The 25,895-nt window shown below is 34.9% G+C and overlaps 1 protein-coding gene across 1 annotated transcript in view; it reads left to right on the forward strand.

Moving 5' to 3' along the window:
• The window catches only part of PCDH15 (protocadherin related 15), a gene marked incomplete at both ends in the record, with an annotated part of 665,703 nt that overhangs the window by 565,671 nt on the left and 74,137 nt on the right, over positions 1-25,895 (forward strand). Inside the window, one exon of the mRNA XM_084244834.1 lies at positions 4,484-4,611. Coding sequence (XP_084100960.1) covers positions 4,484-4,611 — 128 coding nt within the window. The remainder of the gene's footprint in view (positions 1-4,483; positions 4,612-25,895) is intronic.

Here is a 25,895-nt window from a genome sequence, read left to right on the forward strand (position 1 = left end):
GGGTATATTGTGAAAAGATTTGCACAATCAACACAGTTATTGTGCATGGACTCATACAATTACTGTTTATGTGTGAGATCAAGTGAGAACATTTAAGGCTTACTCTCTTGCAGATTTAAGTATACAATACAGTGTTATTAACTGCAGTGAACATGGCGTCAGAAAAAAATTCATTTTATAACTGAAAGTTTATACCTCTGAGCAACTGCTTCCTGTTTTTCACACTCCCAGCTCCTGGCAACCCAAAATTCTACTATTTCTATGGGTTCTACATTTTATAGTCCACTTATAAGTGAGATCATGCAGTATTGTCTTTTTTTTTAAAGAGTTGAGGACTTTTTTTTTTTTAAGATTTATTTATTTGTTTATTTATACAAGCACTGGGTACAGTCAGAAGCGAAGGAGGGTGAGCAAATTCACCAGAGCCAGAGCGGGGAGCAGAGCAGGCAGAAGGACCAAAGTACACTGCTGAGGGGAGCAGCGGGCGGCAGGAGAGGTCTGCGCGCCATGTGGGACCCTCCTCTGGTGGCCGGGGAGCAGCCGGGGATCGAACCAGCACTGCAGAGGCCACGGGCAGCTTCGCAACCCAGCGCTCAAAACCGCTGCGCCACTGGGGAGGCCCCAGTATTTGTCTTTTAATCTGGTTTATTTCCCATAATATAATCCTTTCCAGCTTCATTCATTTTGTTTCCCTGCCTTTCTCTTTCTCCATACCCATTGTATTCTTAAAATAGTATTTTATATGACAAATAAAAGACATTTTGTAAAGCAACTATAGGCAAAGTCAAGGCAGAAAAAATGATACTTTGTTTCTTACATTGTAAACTTGTAAAATTTATTAACCTATGGGGATGAATAGAATGAAATAATCAACAGCCAACGCAAAATATAAAAATTTCTTAATCAGGGCCTCCCCTGGTGGCGCAGAGGTTGAGCATTGGGCTGCGAGTCTGCCCACAGCCTCTGCAGTGCTGGTTCATTGTCCAGCTCCCGGTGAGGGTCCCACAAAAAAAAAAAAAAATTCATAATCATTTAATATATTTAATTGTTGACTTAATAAAAGGCATGGTTTGGAACAGACTATCAAGTATATCTTAATCTCATTTGGGAGTCATGTAATAATATTCATTTCAGAGAGTGGTAACTGCAGCAATATTAAACATTTATGTTGATGACGGAATTTGGACAAAGTCATGATTGAAATGAAAAATATTTTAAAAGGATATATAGAGATATGAAAAAGGATTATTCATACTATCAACCAAATTTGTATTGCTTGTTTTCTATTTTCTTTTTTTTAAGATTTATTTATTTATTTATACAAGCACTGGGTACAGTCAGAAGCGTGGGAGGGTGAGAGAATTCACCAGAGCCAGAGGGAAGAGCAGAGCAGGCAGACTGACAAAGTACACTGCTGAGGAGAGCAGCGGGTGGCAGGAGAGGTCTGTGCACCATGTGAGACCCTCGCCAGTGGCCGGGGATCTAACCAGCACTGCAGAGGCTGCGGGCAGCTTCGCAGCCCAGTGCTCAACCGCTGCGCCACTGAGGAGGCCCACTGATTTTCTATTTTCAATGAAATTGTGATTGCATAAAATTCAGGCTCAAATATATAAAATGCAAGAAGACAGTATTGAATTTTGTGAAGCTATTGACATAAAAATAAACTAATAGAACAAGATAAACCTTTCATGGTACCTAATAGCACTAAATACTAAATATATAGAAAATATTTATGTATCACTTTCTTTCCATTTCTCTTTATGGAAGATGAATAAATTTATGCAATTCAGCAGCACAGATTTATGATGCAGTTCCTATACAATTTAGTCATACTACAGGTTGTTAGACAAAGCTTAAAAACAATTAATTAGGACTAGAAATAACAAAATCACACAGAAAAGAAGTTAGTGGCAAGAAAAGCAGCTAATAAAAAAACTGAAATGCATAGATAAGTTATATGTATGTCATTATTATTAATAAATGAATTTAAAGATGCCCAAACTAGGCAAATAAAAGTTTATAAAATTGCCAATAAGTCTTTAAGGACAGTCATTATACTTCCAGAACAGTGCTCGCTTTCCTAGTATAATTTATGGTACAGAAATACTTTTAAAATTTATTTCATGTTTTTTAAAGCACTAAATTAAATATGATATAGCTTTGTATCATAAATGTGAACTCTAACACAAGTGATATGGAAGGATTATATCTTGTATCTAATAATTATATTTGTGAAATGAATGCTAAGTTGCCTGGTAAAAATTATTTATGTTTTTAGCATTATATATCTTATGCCTTATTCCACACAGAAGTTACTAGAGTGGCTGACACAAAGGTTGCATAGGATGTTATTAAATGACCAAATGATAGAATGTTCAATATAATGACTAATGATTTAATGTGATCATGTTTCTGTTTTGTAAAGTTATTGGAATATCCAATGGCAGGGCCCATTGGAAAGAGATCATGGGGGATGCAGATGCTGTGTAATCATACAGAAAGAAATCTAGAGATTTGGGCCTCCCTCGTGGTGCAAGGGGTTAAGATGCAACCTATGAAGCTGTGCGCAGCCACTGCAGCATGAGTTCGATCCACAGCCAGCCAGGAAGCAACCCACATGGCGCAGCAGACCTCTCCTGACTTGCCTGCTACTCCCTTCAGCAGTGTACTGTGGTCAATCTGCCTGTTCTGTTCCCCACTCTGTCTCTGGGGAATCCTCTCACCTCCCCCACAGTTCTGGCCTATACCCCAGTTCCTATATGCATAAATAAATAAATATTAAAAAAATCTAGATATTTGAATATATGGATAACTGTAGCTTGAGAGAAAATCATACTTACAAGAAAAATTAATAAACATTTATTTGTGAGACAAGTATCCAGAATTTGATGTCCAGTGGTAAGCGGGGATAGAGTTAAAAGATATGGGAAGAAGATTTGGTTAAGTTGTTGCTCTTTGGCATTTTATTACATTGTCAAAGCTCCACCCTATTTAATAAAGAGGAATGCCGTCATTAATTACTATATATGTTGTTCATTCTTAAGAGCACTAGAGAGCAGATTTGAATTTCATGTATCTGTGAATTTAAAATTTAAACTAAATTAGAGCTGTTAGTTCTTCAGAGTCCAGAGATAAAAATGGTTTACTACTCAGATGAAAGAGTTTGGTTTCATTTTGGATGACTGATTGTTGATAGGTGACCAGAGTGCAATTTGGAGCCCCAGCTCTGTACAACAGGAAGACAGTCTGCCATCTGCTTTGTGCAGCTACCTTTTTCTTTTGCCTTGCACACTTTTGCTTCTTGATTCTATCCCTTCCAGTTCAGCAATGGTGAGAAACTGGCAGATATGATAGAAACTAAATGACCTGTGGTAGATAGGGTCAAAGCCTCAGGATTCACTCTTTTTTCTCTCTGATCTTTCCTGAGATAAGCAAAAAGCAACTTGTTTTCTAAGTTCTAACACAATGTATGTAATTAATTTATTCAGCCAACAGAGCTATTTCAACACTTGTGGATGTAGATTCTGTACTAGTAGGTTTGTGTTAAACCTACTATACTTTATAATAAAACAATGAAATTGGAGTGACATGGTTATTTTGTAGATCAATTGCTATATTTTCAATCTGAACTGAAATGTATGATAAAATTCACTTAGGTAATAAATAAGAATGCGTAGCATAATTTGAATATACTTTTTGCAAAATTATTGACCACTTATTCCTCATTTTATCTGATTATAAGATAATTTTCCACATAGAATTCTTTGTAAAAAAAAAAAAAAACTTGTGGACTATTGAGTGAGAAGTGCTAACAGTTCTCATTAAAAGTGTGATAATCAAAGGGGTGAGATTCTAACACTTACCTTATATTTAGTGTGGTTTAAATCACAAAATCAAGCATTCATGAGTTTTAAGGCAATAGTCTCTCCAGCCATATATTTTGCAAATAATTATAGAGAGCCTCCAATGCTTTGCTTGCCCTTTGTAGAAAGAAGCTGCTCACCCAATTATTTCTTACTTTTTATTTTAGAACAAGAATAGCATAGTGCATTTAGAACTAAGAGTATAATTGCTAGTTTTAAGAGTAAGAAGTAGAACTTTTTAGTGTATCACAATTTTGTGATTTCACCAGGAGTGTGCATATTTTGTCACTGTGATATATATGTGATAATGTGTGTGAGGTGTTTGCGAATATGATCTGTTGATTGTTTCATTAAAATTAGGATGTAATACTTTAGTGCATATTAAATCAAATAAAATGAATTATTAGGACATTATAATTAAAAGAAATAGTAACTTATCATTGTTAGGCCAGAAGTTTTCTCTGTGGATTTGGGAATAGCAGGCATTCCACTGAGGAATGCCATTGAGGATTTAAGCTTCCACATTTAAAAAAAAAAAAAAAAGTAAAGTAAGTACTTAATCCACTTCATGTTTTCTAATAAGTAATCACCAATAAAAATATATATTTCTTATTTTCCAGGCAATACAGCCAAAGTGTACATTGAAATTCAGGACCAAAATGATCATCCCCCAGTGTTTCAAAAAAAATTCTACATTGGAGGTGTATCTGAAGATGCAAGAATGTTTGCTTCTGTGCTCAGAGTTAAGGTATGAGGAATATTAATTAAGAGCTTGAGTAAAAGCAGATAGCTCCGATTTTTCAGGTAGACTATAAGCATGTAGTCAGCTTTAAATGAGTACTAATTCATGTTGTTTAAACAAAAGCCTGAAACTTAGAGATATTTGAGTTTAATTATCCAATCTAAATAGAGAAGAATTATGAAGGGAATTTTATGTAACATGTTGTGCTTAAATTAAAATTTTTAGTGAAGTAAACTAGTATTATAATATACAATGAACAAAGTGTATATATATATATCATTGAATTAATGCTTTTTGCATTTTTGAAATGAGTATGCATAAGTGTGATAATTAGATATAGTATTTCCATTTTTAATTATTTGGCAGAATCGTTATATTGTTTTCCATAATGACTACACCAATTTATATGCCCAAAAATACTATAGGGTTTTCTTTGCACCTCATCCTCTCCAGTACTAGTTTGTTTATTTTATTTTGAATAATAGCCATCCTTACAGGAATGAAAGGATATACCAATGTTTTAATGTGCATTTCCATAATAAAAAGAGATAATGAACATCTTTTCATGTCCCTATTAGACATTTGTAAATCCTTTTTGTCGAAGTTCCTATTTAGATCTTCTGCCAACTTTTTGATCAAATTTTTGTTTTGTTTATGAGTTTTATGAGTTCTTTGTTTATTTGCATATTAATCCTGTGTTGACATATGATGCACAAATCTCCCATTGAGTTGGGTGATGTTTTGTTTTGATGCAAGCTTTTAACACTATGCAGATCCTTTTTAATTTGTCTTGTTTGTTTATTTTTGCTTTTGTTTCCCTTTGCTATTGATCTTGAATTCCTAAACTGACCTCTAAAGCTGATGTCAAGGAATGTATTGCCAATGTTTACTTTTGTGTATTCATCATTGCAAGTCTTACATCCAACTCTTTAATCCATTTTTTAATTATTTTTGTACATGGTGTGAAATAGTGGTATAGTTTCTTTCTTTTACATGTAGCTGTCCAGGTTTCACAGCACCATTTTTCACTGCACCTTTGTATGCTCTTGGCTCCTTTGTCATAAATTACCAGTTCATATATGTGTGTTTTGTTTCTGGGCTCTCAATTCTATTCTGACTGTTTTTGTTCCAATGTCATGCTGTTTGGAGTACTAGGGATTTGTAGTTTAGTTTTAAGCCAGCCAGGGTACATAATAACTATTTTTTTCTGCTCAGACTTATTTTTAGTAAATAGGGTCTTTAATAATTCTAAATGAATTTCTTCTATTTTGTGCAAAATTCTGTTGAGATTTTGATGAAGATTGCATTCAATCTCTATTTCTTTAGACAATATTTTAGCCTTCCAATTTACTGTATGCATTATTGCTAATTACTTTATGCTGAAGTCTCTGAGATTTTCAACATTTAAAATCAAGTCATCTGTAAATCATAATAGTCTTTTCCATTTACAACTTGGATAACTTTTATATCTTTTGCTTATCTAATTGTTTTTGCTAGAGTTTCAATACTATATTGCGTAGTGGTGGTAAGAATTAACATCCTTTTCTTGTTCCTGATATTAGAAGAAAAGATTTCAGTTTTTCACCATTGAGTATAATCTCAGGTATGGGTTTTCATATGACTTTTTATGTTATAGCACTTTCCTTCTACACCTATTTTGTTAAGGTTTTTTCTTTAAAGATTTATTTATTTATTTATTATATTTAGATATTATATATTTATTTATTATATATAATATATAAATAGATTTATATATTATATATTTATTTATTTACTTATTTATAAGCACTGGGTACAATCAGAAGCATGGGAGTGTGAGAGAATTCACCAGAGCCACAGCGGGGAACAGAACAGGCAGACTGATGAAATACACTGTTGAGGGGAGCAGCGGGTGGCAGGAGAGGTCTGTCGTGCCATGTGGGACCCTTGCCAGCAGCCGGGGATCGAACTGGCATTGCAGAGGCTGTGGGCAGCTTTGAAGCCCAGCGCTCAACTGCTGCACCACCAGGGGAGGACCTATTTTGTTAAGGTTTTTTTTAACCATAAATTGTCATGGAATCTTGTCAAATGCTTTTTCTCCATCTATTAAGATAATCATGTGATTTCTATCCTTTCATTGTTATGAAATTTCATGTTGATTGATTGTGTATGTTGAACCATCCTTGCCTCCCTGGAATATCTAATATGCTTAGAGACTATTTAACTTTTTAAATATATATATATATATATATATATATATATATATACTGTTTCCAGTGTATATTGAAAATATATTGTCCCCAAGCCCTTATAGAATTAATATTCTAAAATTAGTCTCCCCCCAAAATGTAATTACATAAGTTTTACTGACATATAGATATTTGGCTTCTAGATCAATAATTTGAATGTTCAAGTCATTTTAAAGTAATTCTTGGATGATATTAAAAGACCATGAAACAAAATAATCATTTGAGAAAGACATTTACTTTGGTATAATGCTCATATCTCTATTATAATTGATTCCACCATGCTTATTTTTATTGCTCTTAAGCAAACTGTCAGTTTATTGCAAGAGAGAAGAAAATTAAATGGCATCATACACCAAGATCTAGTGGGATTTTTTTTTAAATAGCATTTTTGCCTTTTGTCTTTAACATAAGAATTGCTATCAGTTAAATATATCATTCTTAGTATAAACCCCAAAGAATTGAGGTTTGTAGGGGCACGGCCACTTGATCAGTACATTATTTTTCATAGTAGCATTATTTGCAACAGTTAAAAGGTAAAAGAAGCTCATATGTCCCTTAGCAGATGAATATATGAACAAAATATATGTACATTCAATGAAATATTATTCAGACTCTAAAAATTAAGGAAGTTTTGACATATATTTTGCCATGGATAAACTTTGAAGACATTATGCTAAATGAAATAAATCAACCACATGAAGGACAGTATTATATGATTGCACTTTTTTTTTTTTTTAAGATTTTTCTTTCTTTTTTTTTTAAGGATTTATTTATTTATTTATTTGCTTATTTACTTATTTATTTATTTATTTATTTATTTATACAAGCACTGGGTACAGTCAGAAGCGCGGGGTGGTGAGAGAATTCACCAGAGCCAGAGCGGGGAGCAGAGCAGGCAGAAGGACTGAAGTACACTGCTGAGGGGAGCAGCGGTCGGCAGGAGAGGTCTGCATGCCATGTGGGACCCTCCTCCAGTGGCCGGGGATCGAACCGGTGCTGCAGAGGCTGCGGGCAGCTTCGCAGCCCAGCGCTCAACCGCTGTGCCACCGGGGAGGCCCTATGATTGCACTTTTATGTAGTTACTAGAGTAGTCAAATTCATAGATGGAAAATAGAATAGCTTTGCCAGACAATATGAGCAAAGGTTATTGAAGAGTTATTGTTCATTGAACCCAGAGTTTCAGTTTGAAAATACAAAAATTTTCTAAGCATAAGTGATAGTAATGTTTTCAGAAAAAGTGAATGCACTAACTATAACTGAATTGTACAACTGAGATGGTACTTTCTATATGGTGTGTATTTAGCTTTAGCATAGTGAAAAAATAAAAATAAATTCAAAAGTGGAAGGGAGGGACATCACCAGTACTGAGAGAATATGAAAACTGTTCTTTTTGAAGCTAATATCTTCAGTGCTATTCATTCTTTTTGATTAACTTAATTGTAAATCTTAAATTCAGATGCAAAATTAAAAACTTGCATTATTTTATTTAGTTTTCTTAATTGCGTAACTGTTTTCTTAACATTGTTTCCCTAGTCCACCATCAGGGCTATCAGGGTAGTTGCAGCAGTTTGATAGTGATGTACATATAGAAGTACATATTTGCGACATGACTTTAAAAATCAAAGAAACTATTCAAAATATAGAAATCACTTTTAAAAAGCAGTAAATAAATTAAAAACAAAGTTAACAATATTGTGAATATTTTTGTATTACTCAATTTCCTGTGTGAGGGAAGGAATAATGAGCTAGGTATCCGAACATTCACATTGTTGCTATGCCTATGGAGCATCATCATGAATAATACGTAATATTAATAACTGCCATCTATTTTTATCTTTTTTCAGAGAACCATGAAAACCATTTTTACACATCTTAGCCTAGGTATTTATTTCACTAAATAAACAAAAAAATGCATGAGTAAAATATCTACCCATGATGTAGATGCAATTTTTCTTTATTGTACCCATGGAAAAAAGTAAAATGAGTTAGGTTGAGTAATTTTTAACTATCATTCAGTCATTGTCCTATGAAGTCAGAACTCAAAGTTAAATTTACTTTACTTCAAGATGTTTTCTTATAATTGCTACATCTTGTTGCCTCCCCATAGGCAGTGAGGAGAACAAACTTGGCAGAAGTAGTATGTTTTTAGAAGAGGAAAAAAAAAAAAAGAACATATTAAATTTCCATGAAAAAATTAGGAGGTAATTAACCAGCAACTAATCCTTTTTTCAAATTTATATGCCCTTTGTCAATTGTGATTCCGTCTTTTTTTTTTTTTTTGGTAAAGATTTATTCATTTTTATTTTTATTTTTTTTTTAGATTTATTTATTTGATTGTTTGTTTGTTTGTTTGTTTATTTATACAAGCTCTGGGTACAGTCAGAAGCATGGGAGGGTGAGAGAATTCACCAGAGACAGAGCGTGGAGCAGAACAAGTAGATTGATGAAGTACACTGCTGAGGGGAGCAGCAGGCGGCAGGAGAGGTCTGTGCACCATGTGGGACCCTCGCCCGGTGGCCAGGGATCGAACCAGCACTGCAGAGGCTATGGGCAGCTTCACAGCCCAGTGCTCTACTTCTGCACCACCAGGGGAGGCCCCTATTTATTCATTTTTATACAAGAGCTGGGGTACAGGACAGAGGCACAGTAGGGTGAGAGGATTCACCAGACAGAGAGTGGGATACAGAACAGGCAGACAATCAAAATACACTGCTGAGGGGAGCAGTGGGGCACTACAGGAGAGGTCTGGTGGGTCTGCTGAGCCATGTGGGTATCTCCCTGGCTGGCCAGGAATCGAACCCACAATGCAGAGGCTGCGGACAGCTTCACAGCACTGCGCTCAACCCGCTGTGCCACTGGGGAGGGCTGTGATTCTGTCTTTTAAACTAACAATTCAGATCTAGTTTTAGAAACATCTTTTTATAATATTAACTTTCCCAATTTAATACACATCTCTTTAACTGCAACCAATAGCTTAATTTAATGCAAATTTAGAGAAGAGTTAAGTATTATCAACATTAATATAAACATCTCTGAACTAGGAAGATATTTCCAGATATTAATATGGTAGGAAATAATCCCTCTCTCTACAAATTACAGACATGTATAAGAAATTTACAGATATGTATAAGATATGTAGATATGTATAAGGTACAGATATGCATAAGAAATTTACAGATATGTATAAGATATGCAGATATGTATAAGATACAGATAGGTATAAGAAATTTACATATATGTATAAGAAACTCAGTATAAGAAATTCTGAATTAGAATGTTAACTTGAAGTCAAAAAGACTTTTAAACATCACGTCTTTTTGGTATTAATGATGCCATATTTAAGAATTTTATGGTCTAAAAGAAAATCCTTTGAAAAAACATCAAGGAAAGGACAGTGTTTGCTCTCACATCACTAGCTGTTAATTGTATTCTCTAAATAAACATAAGTTTATGTTTACTTAGAACATGTAATAAAAACTGCTGTTGTCAGAAACCACAACCACAGTTAGAGAAGATGATTTCCTTAGTGGCAAAAAGTAATGTGGAAGTTTAACAATGTAGAGAGCAATATAATTTGTTCTAGCCACAAGTTGGGGCTTCTAAGAGGTCCTGGTCCCCAATCTTCTGTCTGCTCATGTGATCCTAATGGAAAAGTATTCCAGCATACTAGTGAGAATTTAATATGTTTCCCTAGTGTAGCATCTTTTACTAGGTCAGACTCAAGCCTTGCTCAACTCCAACGTGCTACTAAAGCGAACCCTTACCTTGTGCTTACACAATGCTTAGTAATCAGGAATTAACTCATATATTCTCAGAAACCTCCTGAGATTGCTACCTTTATTATTCTCAATTTACAGATCAGAACACTGAGTTAGTGAAGCAGGATGAAATTTACCCCAAGTGTACAGCTGGTCAGTAGTGAATCCAGAATTCACAGCCATGTTTTCTGTCCTGTAGACCGTACTCCATTGTCTCCCAGATGGAAGAGCACTGGGTTGGGAGTCAGATCACTTGGATTCAGGCCTAAGCTGCTCTTTACTTTCTGGAATATTGAATCTCATCACATTAGGTCACAGACATCTTCTTTCAAGCAAGCATTGCTTTACAACTAGGTGCACTTTAATGTATTTAACTATTTCTTATGGTTTATATGTTACTTATTTTTCTAAAATAATGTCATGGGACAAAATGCCAAGTACCTTATGTAACTATTATTATATTTGAGGGCTATATTTTAAAGTTCATATAGTTTAGATTACTGAATTCTGAAATTCAAAGCACCACTTATATCTCACAGTTTTTTTTTTTTGTTGTTTGTTTTTTTTTGTGGCTTGTGTCACTTGAAGCTAATGGATCATTGTATGACAGTTTTTTTCTAGGTGCTGTACACAATAAATATACAAGTAGCAGTCCAAATAAGCTTCATAAAATACTAATTTTGATTCCCTTTGTCAGTTATGAGGAAACCTAGCCTTATACAGCATTTATCATTAATTCAAGAGATGTATGCATCATAGGAACTATTAGCTTCCTTCATGACTGGCATGACTTGTATCATGAATAAAATGAATACATATAAGTTATTGAATATAACCCTAACACAAACTAAATTTCAGGTATCTACTTTAATATAAAAATATGTTATGCCATTATTATATATCTCTGTGCATATGTTCCCTACTAAAATTCAAATTGTATGTAAGCCAGCATCGTTTTTCCCCAATAACTTAATTACATTATAGGTCAGCTTTAGCAATTTTAGAAGATGGATGCAGTATTTATGTGGCTTGCCACTCCCCTTGAGATATTCTGCTTTTATTCACTGTCATCTTCCCCTTTAATTATTTTTATATATTTTATAACGTAACTCATGACTGGGTTGGAATTCTGTGCCATGTATGCAAACATATGATTACTAAATACTCAGTTTCCAAAGTCTGTGCAATCTAAATCTTCATTTTCCCCCAGTAAAAATCGGAACTTGTGAAGTACCATCACCAAACTCTGAAATAAGAGTTGTCCTTATTGTTCCGAATAACTACAAAATTCCAATTTTATTGTTTTGTATTTTTTTTGTTATAAGTATAAATAAACAAAACCACATCTCTTTGTAGCCAAAAATGGGGTGGCCAGATAATTCTGCACATCAAAGTTTACTATTTTTCTCTTACGTTTCTCCTTCTATATAAAAAGCAGTCTTGTATTGTGACAGTAGGGAGATAGAAAATCATCTCATTCATATAGTAGAAACTCAATTTACATTTGGTATGAATGTAAATTTAGAATTGCTTTAATTTTTACTACTTAAAAAATAATTGAGACTAGCTTTTTTCAGGGTATAAATGTCTGATGAATGAAGAAAATTTGGATACTTAAAGGAGATAAAAGTACCTCTAATAGGGGCTCCCCTGGTGGTGCAGCATTTGAGTGCTGGGCTGTGAAGCTGCCACAGTCTCTGCAGCGCCAGTTCGATCCCCAGCCAGAGGCAAGGGTCCCACATGGTGCAACAGACCTCTCCTGCCGTGCCCGCTGCTCCCCTCAGCAGTGTATTTCGTCAGTCTGCCTGTTCTTTTCCCTGCTCTGGCTCTGGTGAATTCTCTCACCCTCCCACGCTTCTGACTGTACCCAGTGCTTGTATAAATAAATAAATAAATAGATGAATATCTTTAAAAAAAAAGTACCTCTAATAACTAGAAATTTCCTTAAAAGCAGAAATTTTGAGGACTTTTCAAGGGTGGTAAGCTTTTGGATATGATACATGAAGAGAAAGTAGTTTATTTGGTGAATGACCAAATCATTTTCCCTGTCCTAAATTCATCAGTGGCTCATGTATTTAATAATATATAATTTAGTGGGATTAGAATTTTATATAATCCCTGCCTGTAATTCAAATGATATAATGTATAACAATCCAGGGTATGGGTGTAAAATATTATCTTTTTAGTAGAACTTACATTTTCTTGTAAGAGATTTTGTATGTTGCATAGCAGGGATAAATGTGTATACTTTGCATATTCTGTCTCCTGGTAGAGATCTGTCAAGAATATTGAAAGTTTAAAAATCTTAGAATTCTTCTGAAAGTGAGGACTGAACTGCATAACAATTCCAAACACAATACAGGCAAATAAGATTTTCGTATGCCTAAAAATGGTCTGTAATTTCTTAAGCCTCCATTTAGTTTTATATTGTCCTGATCTGATATAGACCTATAACAACAATCTAAGAAAAAAAAAATCAAAATGAGCTTTCACAAGATTTTATTCATACTTCTCTAAATATATTTTAATTTTAGCTGTCTGTTGATATTAGCAGTGAGAAGAGAAAAATACAAGGTTTCTTTAAAATGTATTATAAAGAAAATTTAGTTCTAAATAAGTCATAAAGAATGGGAGACTAGCTCTAATAGTTCGAAGTAATTTACATTAATGAAAACCAGCAGGCCTGCAGCAAGATTATATACAAAAAGAGAACATAATTTACATTGGTTAGTTCATAAGTTGCTGTACATCTTAGAATTACTAAGGGAATTTTTTAAAGTATTTTTATTTCAAAAGCAGGCACAAAAATGTCTGATTCACAAAATTATATTCTAGTGAAAAGGAATGATAAAAATCCTGAGCTTTCCATCAAATTGTTCCTGACACTGTGTGGGACCTACATTAGTTTTTAAAATTTACCTCTTTTTTATAGTCTTTCATTTGATAATTTCTCAGGATTTTTTCCTTAGATAGTCATTGCCTCTTACCATCCCAGTAATCTATAAAAAGAGACTCAATGTGATTCATAGTAATTTGAAAGACTGTATCAATACCTGAAGTCAGTAAACTCCAAGCTGTGCTATAAGCTGCTATTAAAGATATCCTTATAGACTATATTAAGAACACTAACAAACTGATCAATAAAAGCAAACCAAAACAGTTCAAGATAAAAATACAGGAATACAGTTAGCATACACAATGCGTCAGGTAGTGTGTTGGTAGAAGCAATACAATTCAGTTGGCATACACACACACACAAATACATGCACATACACATACATGCGTACACACATTCAGCTTTATTAACTACTATGGAATTCTCAAATAAACCACAAAGTAATAGACATATTTTAATCAGAATGTCTAAAAAAATTAACCAAACCATGTATGTATGTATATATATATATATACTCATAAAAGATACACACAAAATACATTATTTTCAAATAGATACACTATTTGCAGTATCAAAAGTCAAAATCCAGCAATAGAACATAGGATACATTAACTATAATGTATTTGTACAATGAATTCTATAAAACAATGAAAATGAACAAATTATTGCTATATACATGGTCATGAATGGCTTTTCTAAATCCAATGTGAATGAATAGATTCAGACAAAAGTAAAAATTTTCTAAATATTTATGTAAATAAGGTTTAAAAATATGAAAAGCATGGAAATATGTTTGGGGAAGATGGCATGTTACATTATTAGTGGTAGTGACTTAGAGATGCCAGAATCAAGTACAGTAAGTTGAAACTGGAAAATGGTGTTGGTAGAAAGAATGCTATTAAATATGAACAAGGACATTGGTATACCCAGTTTTACTTTCAGGGTCCAGAATTATAAGTCAGTGAGATGAGATTTGGACCTAAAGATTGTATAATCATGTCTACAAGTCAGAAAAAGATTGATAAATCCATACAGGACACATGAGGACAAGCAAAGACCTTGCTAGTATTTTATGATATGGGGCCATCATGAGGAATCCAAGCTAAGTAGGAATAATAAATGAAAAGGAACAGATTGAAGTCTTAGCAGAGTCAGGCAGAAGGAATTCAGCATTCAATATGAAAAGAACAGTGGTTTCCAGATCAAAAAAAAAAATCCTGGCGGTAAACTCAACATACATCACCACTCAACAGAATTAAGTACCAGATTAGTGGGGCAAAACTAGGTGATACAGACATAATTATTTTTGAGGGAGTTGCTCTTTGTGAGTTTACTAAGTGGACTGGAGCTAAAATTACAGTAGAAGGAAATGAATAGTGGCTTCTGTTTCTTCTGAATGATAGAAATTACTAAGGGAGCTTTTCATTTAAGTTACTGTCAGTTAAAGTTTAATCAAATGTTATGAATACATTAAATCCCAAGTCAGGCAAAATAAAGAGTATACCCTAAAGGCTATAAAATGGTTTTAATATTTAAATTTTTGTCTCTTTTCTAAAAGCATAAGTAGGAAGACAAACGGATTTTTATTATATAACCACTAGTGGACTTTGCAATTTTGGATAAGCTTCTTCATTTCTATAAGGTTCAGTTCTGCAAAATGATGGCAATGTTATCTAACAAACTTCTTATGAATAAAAATGAAAATTATGCAAATAAAACACTGATTATAATATCTGGCTCCCTGAAATCTGTCAATAAACATTCATGGTAATTTTAGTCATTTTATCATACTTCTTTATGACCTATAAGGTAATAGTTAAACTCCAAATGTTTAAAATTCAACATTCAGAGTTGCATATGTTATTGAAAACACATATTTTATGGAAGCTCTGGTATTTTATTAGCCCTAACTAGGAAGCTAGAACTCATATTTAACATCAGCATAGAATACTAATTTTTACTCTTATCTATGGGACAAAATAACATAGTTTCCTCCATTATGTAATGACTAGGTTAATACTATGTTGAAGTATACTTTAATGTATTATTTTCAATAAAATATTCCATTGAGAAATAACATTCAATTTATTTTAATAACAATATTAACAATGATCAAATTGAATTTATGAGACATGTTTTAAATGAGAAGTATTAACTGACCAATGTTTTGCATAATATTTGTGTACTTATTTTCCTTGTCAATAATTATAGACAACTAGGAAGTCAAAGAAATTCAAGAAAAGAAATCTATATATTCACAGGTATGAGGTTCTAGGATATACACACTAGTATAATAGCACAGTTAATAAAACTTTTAGCCTTTACGTAGTACCAGTATCAACTTACCCAGAGAAGATTTTTTAAAAAGAATATTAAAAATAAAGGTCATATTGAATGTTTTGGTCCTTATCATAACGTATTAGATCAAACTGTGTGAGGTCATCTTCCAAGAATGAATGCTTATCTAAAAAGTGGGGGAAGAAATCTTGATATTCTCTTAAATAAAATGGAAAATAAGCAAGAATAAAGCAAATTTTCTTAAATAGACTTTTTCACAAGAAGGTACTAAACCATATGCAAACAACAATCCCACCCTGGAGAAGGCTACCACCAATTTAAGAATGTTAAATATTTTTAAATTTACCCCACACAGACCGATAGGGTATAAAAATAAATGTCATCTTCCAAATAAAATGTATTAATTCTGAACAGCAAAAAATTTATCTTTCAAGGTTATAAAATGAATTATCTATTAAAAAACTGAAAAATGAAGCAGTGCTTTCTCTAGCATTAATGAATCACAGCATGGCACATAATCTTGTCTGTCTCCTCGTGAGCATATTAATGTTATGCTAATAATCATCATGAAAACTAGGGGTAACTAATTAGAAAAGGAAACTAAGACAATGAAAATATGTATCTCACTCACATTTATAAAAGTCTGATTAGCACTTAATGCAATTAAAATATTAAAAGCTCTTTCAACATGTTATTTCATGGAGCAGCAACAATAGGATAAGGAAATAAACAAATGTTATTTCCTGCTAGTGTTTGTGTTCTGCTTTGTTCTGAAAGGGAGATGTAGGGAGGAAGCTATGTTCCTTATTTTAATTCTAATGGACTCTGATAGTATCTGCACAGAAGGAGAAAATATAACAAATATTAAATTGAAACTTTTAATGAAATCCCTTAGTTCAGACCTGGTGTCATCTCTCTGAAGCAAGAAGCGTAGGAATAATCTGTAATCGCATACTTCTCTTGAGCCACTCACTTTATTGACAAGCCCTGCATGATCCTTGGAGTCAAAGAATATAGCTTCTACTCACCAATTGTCTGTTTTGGTGCCATTGGTGGGCTCTCCTGGAATGTCATCTGCACAATGGCTTTTTCTTTTTTAATCTCTATCAGAGTTAAGAAAATTATGTTTTTTTTTTTAATTTTTTAAGGATTTATTTATGGATACAAGAACTTGGGTGTAAGCCATAGGTGCGGGGGATACGAGGATTCACCAGAGAGAGTGGAGAGCAGAACAGCTGGATCTACTGAAATACACTGCTGAGGGGAACAATAGGCTAAACAGGAGAGGTCTGCTGGGCCATGTGGGTTACCTGCTGCAGTGGCTGTTGCTGTCTTTAACCCATGTGCCACCAGGGATGCCCAGAGTTAAGAAAATTAAATGGACACTAGAGGGCTTTGCCCAGTGCAGGACACTGAGTACACTCAAATTAAATCTTGTGTTTATGCAGATCCTTTTTTTTTTTAAAGATTTATTTATGCCTACAAGAACTGGACTACAGGCCAGAGGTGTGAGGGATGAGAAGATTCACGAGAGACAGAGTGGGGAACAGAACAGGCAGATTGACTGAAATATACTGCTGAGGGGAGCAGGGGACAAGCCAGGAGAGGTCGGCTGTTCCATGTGGGCAGCTCCCTGGCCGGGGATGGAACTTATGCTGCAGTGGCTGTGGATTGCTTCATAGGTTGCATCTTAACCCCTTGAGCCACCAGGGAGGCCCTGTTTACGCAGATCTTTAGAGAATATAACCTACTAAATCCCAACACTCAAACTTCATTTAATAATCTCTGTCAGCACCAATTCTTCACTGGTTAAAGAGCTGTTTAGAGGAGATAGGCCAGAGGCAACTAACTTAAAGATGGGTTTCTCAATATTATCTTTTACCAAAACAAACACAAAACAAAACTTAGCAATTTAATTAAATTTAAGTGATAATTAGTAACTTTCCTTGGAGCTTTGGTAATATCAGTGGCTTGTTATGTGACTTCAAAACACTTTACAGAGTTTACGTAGCCTTTAAAAATATTCCTATTTTTTAAGAATAATTTTACTTAATTATTAGTATTGCTTTATCTTGTTTTTATTGTCTGAAATATAAAAATACTGCCTTTTGTTAGAAATAATAAAATTCCTACTGGCTAGTTAATGAGTGAAAATAGTAGCTATAAAGCCATAAGGATAGTTACAAAATATATATGTATCTGTATACATTGAAAATCTGAAAAAGTGTGTGTGTATATGTAAATAGATAGATATACATACACACACATTGTTCATGATTATAAATGGAAATGATTAGTTATTACCATTCCCTTGTTAACTTGCCTTTTCTGATATTTCTGTCAAAAGCAAGAAATAATGAAATATTTTATATTTTAAATAACTTTTCATCTTTACAAATAACATAGCAATGATAATTAGATGGAAATGATCTAGGGATTTTTAAAAAGAAAAATGGAGGGTAAAACAAAGATATTTTAATAACTTTGCTAAAATAGATTCTCAAATTATTACAATTCTATCCATGGTTCTACAAAATGAAAATATGTCTAAAAACCAACAATTGAGAAAAATAATATTTTACTAACTTACTGCAAAATAGAATTATTTTGTTGATCACTCTGACATATAACATATTGTTTTGGGACCTATTCTTTTTAGAATTTTATTCAACAAAACACTATTTCACAGGAATTGAGTGCTACAGTTTTTCCTTAGAAAAGTTGGTAGATTATATATGCAAGCATAAAATGTATAATGTTATGAAATAGAAAAAACAAGTATATATGTATAAATACAATGTAGATGCATGTGTGTGTGTGAGAGAGAGTGTGTGTGTGTAGAGAGAGAGAGAGAGCAAGTGTTCTAAAATACCACAGATTTAAATGAAGGACATTGCAGAGAGCAATTTCTTTGTTGAATATGTGTTTATATTAAAATGCTGCAATTTATATAAATTCAAGGAGACAGATTTTATTGTTCCATGTGCAAATAGAACCATTCCAATCTGTAAATACAGCTTTCTTTACAATTAGTGTCACTTTAACAATAATAAAGGTTTTTTCTTTTGGTAATCATTAGTTCCATCGTAGCACTTTATATTCAATATATTTTTGAAAGCTCTCAATTTATTTTCCAAAGCAAAAGGATTATAAATTGAATTCTAATTTCCTTGACATACTCTTATTCTACAAAATTAATGATAAAGGTTTTTATTTTTGTAGTAAAGCTTTTTCTGCTTGTTAATTTCTTATTATACAGGCAATAAAACATTGTCAGGGAAAATTTATACAGAGTTCAACAATTGGATTTAGTTTTTAACTGTTCACTATCCATTTACCCTGATTTTCTTTTACAGTTAGTAAATGAAGAGTAAGTAGGCTTCTTGTATATTATTCATATTCTAAACCTTTTTGCAATACTGAAAAATACAATTATTTACCTTTGGTGTTAACGCTGCTTTAAAATTGTAAGAATATATGGGAGGATGTTTTAATGAAAGATACTCAAATCTTTTTATGAAGCAAGGTCATATTATACAAATATATCAACAAAGGAAGGACATACTGTGTTAAATATTCTGATTGGATCAAAAAAGTCCTTAAAAAGCTTAAGGGATTTAAAAATATTTTATATATTCTACTTTGAATTTTAATTTTCAGTTCTGAAATAGACTTTTTTAGTCAGTCTGGAAATCAAGTGAAAAAAATAAATAAGGGGAAAATTAAAAAAATAATTTAAATATAAGATTGTTATTTCATAAATGTTATTTTCTTAGAGTATTAACTCATTTTATTCCCAGTTAAAATAACCTGTACAGTTAAATATATTAAAATTATTTTCTCTGTTTAAATTCTGAGCTCATGGGTTAATTCTAGAACACATTAATTATAAGCCACTGTCCTTATTATGTTTGATATGCATCATCATTTTTCGATTGAAGTCTTAAATATTCCAGCAGTTTCTTCACAAGCCATTTCAAAAGTGATAAATTCGGCTTTAACAAATATCTTAATTCAGTAATCTAACAACAAAATTTCCCTATTTAGATACTCACACTTTGTTATCACCAAATAACATGGCAGTCATTAAAAAGTTTTAAATAAATAAACTTTTTTAGTCACAGATTGATTCCTTCTACAACTGTTTCCTAAGTACATTCTACATGCAGGGTACTAGAATAAAAAACTGGCCAATGATGCTTGTGAGATACAAAGATGAATTAGAAAAGTGTCTTCCTTGCAATATATTTATAGTCAAGTACAAAAGATAGTGTCTTTAAATGTATAATAAGTGATGAAATACACAAGAGATAACTGGACAACTACAAAATACCCATAGAGAAGATAATAGCAGTATAGTAGCAATAATAACTAATCTTTATTGTTTAATTTGTGCCAGGCACCACACTTTGCACCTCAGTGAATATTCACAGCCACACTAGTTGGCATGTCTTCCTATCCTTGTTCGTAAAATAAGGAACTAAGCTCCTGAGAGTTATTTGCTTGAGCTCATGTAGCTAATAATAAGTGGTAGAATAGAGCTCCACCTTGCCAATCCTACATTTTGCTTTCTAAGCCACCATGGTATTCTTCAGCAGACATTAGAGCCAAATATGGCCTGTTCACTTACTGGAGACAGGACTATCGTAAAAAACATGGACAGGGAGAAATGTTATATGTAACGGGAACATAGTGATATTATAATATACCAGGTGAAAGCAGAACTCTTTGGGATATTAACTTATTTTTTTAGAATATTAACTCATTTTATCCTTAGGTAAAATAACCTGTACAGTTAAATATATTAGAGTCAGGACACCCTTCAGGGAAGTAGTCATTTCAGCTGTTTGCTTTATTCAAGTGTGTGTTTGTGTGTGTGTGTGTGTGTGTGTGTGTGTTGGGTGGGGAAATCATGAGTGAGTATCTCTTGACCTAGCAGGCAAGGGAATTTTAAGTTAGAAGAAACTGTGTGCAGTGCATTGGAATCATGAAAAAACAGATTGCTTAAGATTTGGGGGAAATCTAAATGGATCAAATGTGGAACAAGAACTTGGAATGGTAAATTGGAATATACTGAGAATGTTTCATGGATTTATCTCAATGGTAGCAGTCAAATTTTAAGCTATTGCTAAAGTGAAAATTGAGGAAATCTAAGAGCCAAAAATTGGTCAGTGTTAGCTTGTTAAATAGTCATAGGACTGAGAAACATTGAAGAGGTAGAACACAGAATGCTTACAGTGGACTGGCGATAGGGAGGTACTTGGCAAGATTTAGCAATAGAGAAGGGTGCTGAGATGTTTAGCTCAATTGAATACATAGTGGTGATGCCCTTACCTGACAAAGAGCTTATAGCTTATAGCTTATAGAGTACCAAATATGAATGCCAGGAGGAATGAGAGAGTGGAAGCTGAAAAGAAACTGAATTTTATTTGAATTGTTTAATCAATAAAGGAAAGATCAGAAAATTTGAAATAATTATGTCATTTAATTAGCTTTGAATGGTAAAGGATACAGACTGTATAACTATAGATACTGCAAAAGTATAATTTTCTTACACATTTTTAAAAAGATTTATTTATTTATATAAGAACTGGGGTAGAGGCCAGATGCACGGGAGGGTGAGAGGATTCACCAGAGACAGAGCGGAGAACAGAACAGGCAGACAGACTGATGACATACACTGCTGAGGGGAGCAGCCAGTGAGACAGGAGAGCTCTGCTGCGCCATGTGGGACCCTTGCCGGGCCAGCATTGAACCAGTGCTGCAGAGGCTGTGGACAGCTTCACAGTGCGGAGTTCAATCCCCTTCGCTACCAGGGGAGGTCCAATTTTCTTAAACATTTTAATAAAAAGCAAGGTTTCAATAAAAACATAAATGTTTTCAATGTTTATGATTCAAAGTCAACATTGAAAACTATTCTTTCTGAAATACAGAACTCAAACTATTCATGTGTTCTTTTGTCACTATGCCTATTGAAGAGCACAATCTTTTCCATAGGAAGAAAGTCAGAACAGATTTTAGAGCGTCATTGAGAAATATGTGATCAGTTGTTACATTAGCAATAATGAGGAAAAGAACAAAATTATTTTTGAGATGATAATATTTATTTTCCAAATATTTTACAAGGAAAATACTAGAAATGCTGCAATTATAAGTGCAAGTCTATCATTTTCAACTCTTGTGCCTTCTATAATACACGCTATTTCAGTGTAAATATTTTTTAATTTTTTTTTTTTTAGTTTACTTTCTCTAATTTTTCAAATTCATATTATCCCATGGTATTTGGCACCACTTTAAGACTGATCTTTAACAAATTCTAACTTTAATAAGATGCCAATAAAAATCTTTGTAATTTAAACTGTTTTACATATCCCTACACCCCATTACTAAATTATTTCTATCCAAATTGTATCTATACATTATATTAGACTTGTACTTAACTATGCAAATATTACATAGACATATTGAAGGTTGTGATTATTAATATTGCACTGTATTAACTTTGACAAAAAACAAACAACTTTATTTAAAACAATTCTCTCATTTTAGTTTCTGTAGAAGTCTTGAACAGCCTTATAGATAGATTAATCTATCGGATTTTTTTTCCTTATTCATACTTTATCATGTATTTATAAGGACTTTTTAGAAAGTTTTTTTTTTGTTTTTGTAGTTCCTAAAACTCAAGAGCCACGTTAAAGCAGTTTAAGAAGTCAAAGCTGTTTTCTTTTCTTGCCCCTTGCAGACTCATCTTGACTCCTGACTTTAGTAGGTGAAAATGTGAAACATGAACTTGAGTATTTTTTACCTCAACATTTTAAAATGCCGTTACTATTATCCAAGGAAAGTGAACCTTCAGCTGTTAAATGTTAAAATGGGGTCTAATTGAGCAGCTAAAGTAAAAGTTAGCTTTATTAGACTTTAATGGGTTTTGGAAGTTCTTAGGACATCGCTAATTATTACACTAATATTTCTGCATCCATAGTATTCATTTAGGCAACAGAGGGGAACAGTTATTTAGGCTGCAAGAAAATTAATGGACTCACCTACTCCCCTGTATGATAGAAGCAATTATTTGGTGATTTTCTCTTAATGTTGGGCACCTGGGTGCATTAAAATTTCCAGATGAGGTCTTAGAAATGCATAAGTGGTTGCCTGTGTCTTAGCTTTCATTTAAAAACATAATTATAGCAAGTATAATTATAATATTCATTTCTGACTTTCATTCTTGTAAAACAACTCTAGACATAACTTTTCTGATTTTGCTCACTAAGCGAAGCTCACAAAAGTCAGTCAATCAAATCTTCAAGGGTCACCTCTTCCAGAAATAATGACAATGTCAGAAGCCCACTATAAATGTTTTATTAAAGAGGAGTTAATGGAATAAATAAAATGACACTAATTTTTCAGTAAATTTTATTCATTTAGAGTTCTGTATGATTGAGTTTTAACATTTATTAACAGACTTATTTGACTGATTCAATAAGAAATGATGGGACAGATTTATATATATATATATATATATTTTAATTTTATAAACTGAAATTCACCCCTTTGTTATTTAAGATTTAAAATAAGCATCCCTCACATTATTGTTTAAGATCATAATAGGAGAGGGGCGGAGCAACATGGCGGCGAGGAGACACTGCCAGTAAGATCTCCCATTAAAAAAAGTTAATAGGGAGGAAAAGCGGCAGGTCCCAGTGAGAACTGGGACACGGAAGATAAACGGACGACTCCAGCAAACTGCCCGAAGAAGAAAGTTGCCATAAAAGGGGACGAGAAGGGAGGGAAGCACAGAACCCTGCTCCCCTCCCCCGCCACAAAGTCGGCACTCTCTGACCGGCAGAGAGAAGGGAAACAACAAACCAAAACAGCCAACAAGAAAAACGGACGCAGCAAGTGGGACTGTGAGTGGAAAAGAACTATTGCAGCCACCACACCCCGAGAACGGGAGCTGAGGCGAACCCTGCAGGATCCGCTGCGGAGGCGAGCTCCAGGCGCCATTAAAGAGAGCCCCACCCCCCAGGAGGAGACCAGCACCAGCACACAGCCCCGGCCACCCGGTAAGGTTGCGGAAAGCGGCACAGAGCCGGACCGGATCGCAGCTGCCCAGGTCCCTGCGCCTGCTGCCCAGGTCCCCGCCTGCGACCTAGGCTTGCGGGGAGACGGCAGAGGCCCTCCCTGAGTGAGCAGGAACAAGGCGCCCAGGCAGGGGAGCGGGATTTAAAAGGCGCCATTCCCCCCGCCACTGATCTGGGCTACAGCCTGCATCCTGGAACTGAGGGCTTTGGAACTGAGACCCGGGGCACGAAATTAGGGGGAGACTGCGGAGGCCCATCCTGAGTGAGCAGGAACAAGGCGCCCAGGCAGGGGAGTGGGATTCAAAAGGCGCCATTCCCGCGCCACTGATCTGGGCTACAGCCCGCGTCCTGGAACTGAGGGCTTTGGAACTGAGACCCGGGGCACGAAATTAGGGGCGTGGGTTCCCCACGACGGTGGGGCACAAGGCAGACACAGCACCCCAAAGCCGTTGAGGTGTACCCTACCATCCCCGCTCTGCTCCCTGTCCCACGGGGTGGAAAATCAGCTCCCCAACGGCTCTAGGAGAGATCTCTGGCGCCACCTAGCGACTTGAAGCCAGCAGAGGCTCCTGAAGGAGCTAGTGGCCAGCTGGGGAGTTAGCCCACACCGGGCCCCTTCCGAACAAGTAGTCTGAGCCCACAGGGAGAGCGAGCACCCACAGCCGGGGCAGACCAGGTGCGCAGAAGAGTGTGCCTGAGACCAGACACGCAGGGAGTGTGTCCCACATCACCATTTTAGAACAGGGACATTTCTTCAGTAAAGACTACCTGCAGAAGGCTTCCTCAGGAGCCAGAGGTGAGCGGGGGAAGTTCGCCCATGCCAGACCCCCTCTGGCCTGCAGTCCAAGCCCAGAGGGGAGCGGGAACCCACCGCCGGGGCAGACCAGGCGCACAGGGGAGTGTGTCCCTACATCGGCATTTTAGAACAGGGACCTTTCTCCAGTAAAGACTGCTTGAAACTGACAGATGACTCCTGGAAGAACCAGAGGGGAACAGAGAAGCCCACCCAAGATGCCGGCCAGTCCCAACAACACAGTGTCCCAACGCATACGGCAAATTAGAAAACAGACAGTAGGGAGGAGAAGAACCACACGCAACCTAGCAACTCTCCAGAGAAAAAGCACACCACAAAAAGAAAGCCAGCCCCCAGATTGCAAAGACAATAACTTGGAAGAATTTCTGAGCCTTCCAGAAAGAGAATTTAAAATTGCCGTGATTAAAAAACTAACAGAAGTCATAAAGGAAAACAATGATAGGGGAAAAATAATCAACGATCAGAAGAACGCAATTGAGTCCCTAGAGAGGGAAAACAATGGTCAGAAGAAAGAAATTGAGTCCCTAAAGAGGGAAGTAAAAGAAATGCAGGAGATCAAAGAATTAATGGAAGAACTAAAGAATTCTGGGAAAAGCAATGAAAGCAGAATAGATGAAATGGAAGAACGAATAAGTAATCTTGAAGACACAGAAATAAAAAGAACCAAAACAGAAAAGGAAAGAGAAGTACGAAGGAAAAAGAACGAAGAAAGACTTCGGGGACTATCTGACTCCATGAGGAAAGGAAATATAAGAGTTATAGGAATACCAGAAGGAGAGGAGAGAGATGTAGGAACAGAGAAAATATTCAAAGAGATAATTGAAGAGAACTTCCCAAATGTGAAGAAGGAGCTGAAAATTGATATACAAGAAGCAAGAAGAACACCAAACTTCCACGACGAAAGGAAAAATACAGCAAGACACATAATAGTAAAGCTCCCAAGAATCCAGGACAAGGAAAAAATAATGAAGCTGGCAAGAGGGAAGAAACAGATAACATTCAAAGGAAAACCAATCAGGCTGACATCAGACTTCTCTGAAGAAACACTACGGGCAAGGAGAGAGTGGAGGGACATAGTCAACAGACTCCAAGAAAACAGATGCCAACCAAGAATACTCTATCCCGCAAAGCTCTCCTTCCTCTTTGAAGAAAGAATATGGACCTTCCCAGACAAACAGAAACTTCGGAATTTCATTGCAACTAAACCCCCACTCC

This window comes from Talpa europaea (genome assembly GCF_964194135.1).
Source record: "Talpa europaea genome assembly, chromosome: 10".
NCBI lineage: Eukaryota > Metazoa > Chordata > Mammalia > Eulipotyphla > Talpidae > Talpa > Talpa europaea.